Genomic DNA, 4,820 nt, shown 5'->3' with positions numbered 1-4,820 from the left:
ACACGTCAAAGTAAACAAAATGAAAGGCCTCGTAAAAACCGGCAAATACCTCAAAAAAAATTCCGGACTCCTGAGACCGGTCAAACATCATTAAAAAAAAACTTGGGAAAACGACAAAAAAGTCATAGGAGAAAAAGAATAAAAAATAATAAGGTGATTATTATTCCTTACATCTCTTTTGTACTTGCCTCTCCCTTCTGCGCTAGTCGTGGCAAAGTTTAAGTGAGTCAAATCCAGAAAACTCTCTCACTTCAATCTCACGTGTAAGCATCTTATTGGTTCCTTAATAGATGCTCCGAGAATACCGAATCTGCTAAGAATTTTGTTTTTTCTAACAGAACATAAGAGTTTTTTTCTTTTTTTTTTATAAATTCTTTTACTTTTTTTGAAATCCGCGTTTATTCGTAAAATTTTTAATTTTCACTTGAAAATATATTTTTAAAATTTTAAAAAATTTTAAAAATTTCAAAAAGCTATTTTTCAAAATTTTCACTCAAATCACTCACAAAACTTCAAAAATAACCTAAAATTATATTTATGTCCAAAAATAATTCTAAATTTCAAATACCATTTTCACGAAATTTTTTCCCCCATATTTTAGAATTTTACAATTCTTATGTCCAAATGCCCACTAAGAGCCCGTTTGGACATAAGAAAATTTTTCTTTTTTTTCAAATTTATTTTATTTTTTTCGAAATTAGCGTTTGTTCATAAAATTTTCAATTTTCACTTAAGACATTTTGGAATTTTTCGAAATTTTGAAAAACTACAAAAAGCTATTTTTCAAAATTATCGCTCAAATTACTCACAAAAACTTTAAAAACAATCCAAAATTATATTCATGTCCAAACACAACTCTAATTTTCAAATATCATTTTCGCTTCATAAACTTTTTCACTTTTTTTTTAGAATTTTACAATTCTCGTGTTCAAACGCCTAACTAAATCTTTTACCTTTTCAAAAAGAAAGTACTAGTAATATTTATTTTGCTTTAATATTTTTTATTATCCCTTTTGAATTGTTAACTTTTCCGAAGAAGACGTAAGGATTTCGAAAAAATTTCATATAAGTTTGTATATATATAGATAGATACTGATACACGGGTTGTGTGTGTATGTGTAAAAAGGGGGGAAAGTTGTATAAATTAGGGTTTGAGTAATTTTGAGGGTTTGATTCGTTGGTGGCCATGAGGAAGAGGCTCGATACCCGATTCCCTGCTGTAAGTCTCACCCCCACCCTACCCCATCAACCCTCCCCCACCCTCACCCCCACCCTTTTTCTTTCTGTTTATGTATTGTTCTGTTGGTTTTTTTGATTGTCTATTCTGTGTTTTTTATTTTTTATTTCTTTTAATTCAAAGAAGTAACTGGGGTTTTGTAAATTTAAACTTTAGAGCTTTTATTATTTTCCTGCGGGGGGGGGGGGGGGGTTGGTAAAGCTTTGAGCTTTTGATGTATTGGTGATTTTTGTGAGGTTATTGAATGAATAGAACTCTCAAATTGGTAGGGTTGGATGTCTACTATTTACTTGTTGGGTGGAAAAACTGATTATGAAGGTGGAGCTTGAGTTTGACTTTATGTTTTGGTTCCTGGGACTTGCCTCTTGTGTTCATGTTTATGTGTATTTGCTTAGTTTAGTTGTACGTGATGAATCTTTGCCCCACCTCCCCTCCCCCCCCCCACCCCCCAAAAAAAAAAAAAAAAAAAAGGAGAAAACGGGTTGAAAAAAAGAACATCTTTTTTTTGTAGGAGTTGAGGTACATCAAGTATGATTACTGGTATATTTGATCCAATGGTTAGGACATCTTATTAGTAGAGGAAGAAATATGACCATGCTTAAGCAGTCAGCGCTCCATCATATGTTTTGAAGGTATAATAAGTTGTCCCTTTTTGATAAGTAGGTATAATAAGTTGTTCTTTGGTCTAGCGGTAAGAGTGCAGAGCAACATGTTAGGGGTTTGAACCCTGCCTGAGACAAAGGCCTGGTGATTAAGTTAAGGGTAGAGGTGTGAGCCCATTATCCATCGGGTTTTGAACTATGTGCCGTTGGCCCTTGGTAATTTCTCGGTTATTAAAAAAAGTTGTTCCTGATAATTATTGGAGCACATCTTTGCCCGTCGTTCTGCAACCTGCTCAGAAGCAACACCTTGAATTGGTTTAGTTGAAGAGGCCAGTAACTTGGCATCTGTAGCGTTTTTTGCTAATTTAGCATTTGTATTTAATTGGGCTACCTATCGATAGGAAGGTGGTAAGAGTACCGTGATGCTAACCTTGTGAATGACCCTCTAAAGTATGAAAGTTTATGTTGGTCATCTTATTCATCATGCAGGTATAGATGTTCTTGGGTGCAAATGGTTTTAGTTGACTGGTTATAGTACTTTAATATCATAGAGCTGTTACCTGCCGGTCATAGCTTTGACTGAGATAAATTATTTTTTTGCTTGCCTTTGGGACATTAATGAGTCTTCTGAGCTATATACTAACTGATGCTGATCTTATCTCAATTCTGATTCTTTTACCTGGAAAGTGGAGGGTCCTTTCTGTCAGTTCTTTGAAGTTGTAAATGTAGCTCTACAACTGAAATTTACCTGTAATGTGTACTTAGGTAGAGATGCATGATATTAGAACTGTTAGTTGCATATCACTTATTAAGTGCAGATATATAATACAAACTATATGGGGGAAATGCACATGAAACAAAAGTTCTATCTGAGAGTTTTATGTGGATTGCCTGTGATTTGGTGTTACATGGTAGTCTGTTTCTCTCGTGGTTCAACAATATCTTGTACTGATATTTGGTTTCAAGAAAGAATCTTTGTGATTGTAATTTGAGAGTTTAGCTCTTTTTATTATTTTAAATTATTTGTATGGTGAAATCTGAACGTGAATGAAACTACTTACAAGTTTCATGAGCTCTTGTTGTATGGACTATTGTTTCTGTTCATTAAGTTTCTAACTGTTCTAATACCCATTGGCATTTATTTGCAGGCGCGGATTAAAAAGATTATGCAAGCCGATGAAGATGTGGGGAAGATTGCCATGGCTGTTCCTCTTTTAGTCTGTAAGTATTTTTTGGAAGTCCTTTTCACTTATTTTAGCATTTTGAATCAGCTGGTTTAAGAGCTATTACCGTTATTCGTCCTTCGCTTCTTGGTATCTATTTTTGTGTGTGTTTCATTTTGTTTATCCTAACTTGTATTTTGTCAATGGTTATATTCAGCAAAAGCTCTTGAGCTCTTTCTGCAAGATCTTTGTGACCGAACATATGAGATCACCCTTAAGAAAGGAGCAAAAACTATGAATTCGTTCCATTTGTAAGTTCAATGAGCCAGTTTTTTATACACATCATACCAGTTCTCTGGTTATCATCTAACTCAGTCCCTGAACTTCATAGGAAGCAATGTATCCAGAGCTTTAATGTGTTTGATTTCCTCAAGGATGTAGTGAGCCGGGTTCCTGATCTAGGCGGGTCAGATGGTGGTGCCGAATCGGCTACGAAAAGAAGGTAAAAAAATTGTACTTCCCATTTTCTTTCCTGTGATGGGTTTCAGGGCGATGAATTTGTATCATTAACAGCTGACTGTTCGCTGATGCAGGAAAATTGCTGAAGAAGATGATCATGACAGTGATGATGATATCAAAAGGAGTCGCATGGTATGGATATTATTTCTGTTAGATAATGTTGGGTTTAAATTTTGGGTTTTCCATAATTGATGGTCCATTTGTTAGTTTAGACATCGAGACCACGCTACCAGCTTTTGGCATACAAAGCTGTATGTGGCTGATTTCTTCTGTGTAAAACACCATATTAGCGCCTCCTGTATAATAGTGATTTTTTTTTTCATTTTTTAATCACAGCATGAGACTGCACACACCAGCGGTAGTGGGAGGGGACGAGGCAGGGGTAGAGGTAGAGGCCGTGGTAGAGGTGCACGAGCATTAGAGCGAGGAGACTCCAATGTTCACTGCGATAAACTTGAAGACCCTGCTGATGTTCCAAATCAAAATAATGAGAAGCAAAAGCAAAATGATGAAAGGATGGACTATGTAGCAGAACCAGCAGATTCAAAGAACATTTCGGCTGGTAAATGCCCAGAAGTCCCTGCTAGAAACTTCGATCTCAATATTGACTTAAATGAGAGTGTGGAATCCACAGCAATACCAGCCGAAGCTCCTTCAACATCAAAAATGCCGCCTCCTGAAGTGAAGCATGAGGAAATCCCTGGATGGTCCTTGTCAGAGATGGAAAAGATGGCCATTGATCCGATTCAACTGGCCAACTTAAACAGAGGGTTAGATGAGGAAGAGGAAGATTATGATGAAGAGGGACAGGGATAGTTTTTCTAATGTGTTAAGAGCACTTACTAACTCACATACAAGTAGGCTTTGTTCTGGTCTTGTAGGAATTAGTTCAAGTGTAACTGAAAAAGGGTATAGTTGTCAATGAAGCTCATCAGATTTCTTGGGTTTCTGTAGTTGACTTAGGCACCTGTATTTATTGTCTTCTGTATTGTTCAGCAACAGCATCTTAGGAGACATGAAATTTATTTCTTCTAATTCAGAAATATAATCTAGGTTGGAGGGTTGCATTCAGTGTTCTCTATTTTACCTTTTATTTGCTGAGATGTGTCAGAATCTGCCGATGTAGATAGCATTCTTGACCTTTATTAATTTGGAGGAGACACTGACATTTTTCCAAGCGTGATCTTGTTCTTTTGTCTCATGTTCCTTTGTCTATCGAAACACACTGCTCCGGCCTGAGCAAGTGGTGTTTTAAAATTATTACGACATTTTTGGCTTTTTTTGGGCAGACAGTTATTA

General features: G+C 36.0%; 1 protein-coding gene across 2 annotated transcripts; it reads left to right on the top strand.

Moving 5' to 3' along the window:
* Nucleotides 1-1,011: 1,011 nt before the first annotated feature.
* On the top strand, nt 1,012-4,592 carry LOC104101892 (uncharacterized). 2 transcript variants are annotated; one of them, XM_070188065.1, is made up of 7 exons: nt 1,012-1,219; nt 1,749-1,869; nt 2,988-3,060; nt 3,220-3,313; nt 3,394-3,504; nt 3,596-3,653; nt 3,858-4,592. In XM_070188065.1, exons 3-7 carry the CDS (start codon nt 3,006-3,008, stop codon nt 4,335-4,337), a joined length of 798 nt encoding a protein of 265 aa, XP_070044166.1. In that variant the 5' UTR covers nt 1,012-1,219; nt 1,749-1,869; nt 2,988-3,005; the 3' UTR covers nt 4,338-4,592. The 2 variants fall into 2 exon arrangements, with proteins under 2 accessions (XP_070044166.1, XP_070044165.1); XM_070188064.1 differs by lacking the exon at nt 1,749-1,869 and having other exon boundaries at nt 1,014-1,219.
* The last annotated feature ends 228 nt before the right edge of the window (nt 4,593-4,820 follow it).

The sequence above is a fragment of the Nicotiana tomentosiformis genome, chromosome 11 (assembly GCF_000390325.3).
Source record: "Nicotiana tomentosiformis chromosome 11, ASM39032v3, whole genome shotgun sequence".
Taxonomy (NCBI): Eukaryota; Viridiplantae; Streptophyta; class Magnoliopsida; order Solanales; family Solanaceae; genus Nicotiana; species Nicotiana tomentosiformis.
This window is presented reverse-complemented; position numbering and strand designations above follow the sequence as displayed.

Excerpts from the sequence above, each read along its gene's own strand:
- LOC104101892 (XM_070188064.1), top strand. The coding sequence starts at position 1,187 with ATGAGGAAGAGGCTCGATACCCGATTCCCTGCT. Across the intron at positions 1,220-2,987 it reads TCGATACCCGATTCCCTGCT|GCGCGGATTAAAAAGATTAT; the intron begins GTAAGTCTCACC and ends ATTTATTTGCAG. Across the intron at positions 3,314-3,393 it reads ACTATGAATTCGTTCCATTT|GAAGCAATGTATCCAGAGCT; the intron begins GTAAGTTCAATG and ends TGAACTTCATAG.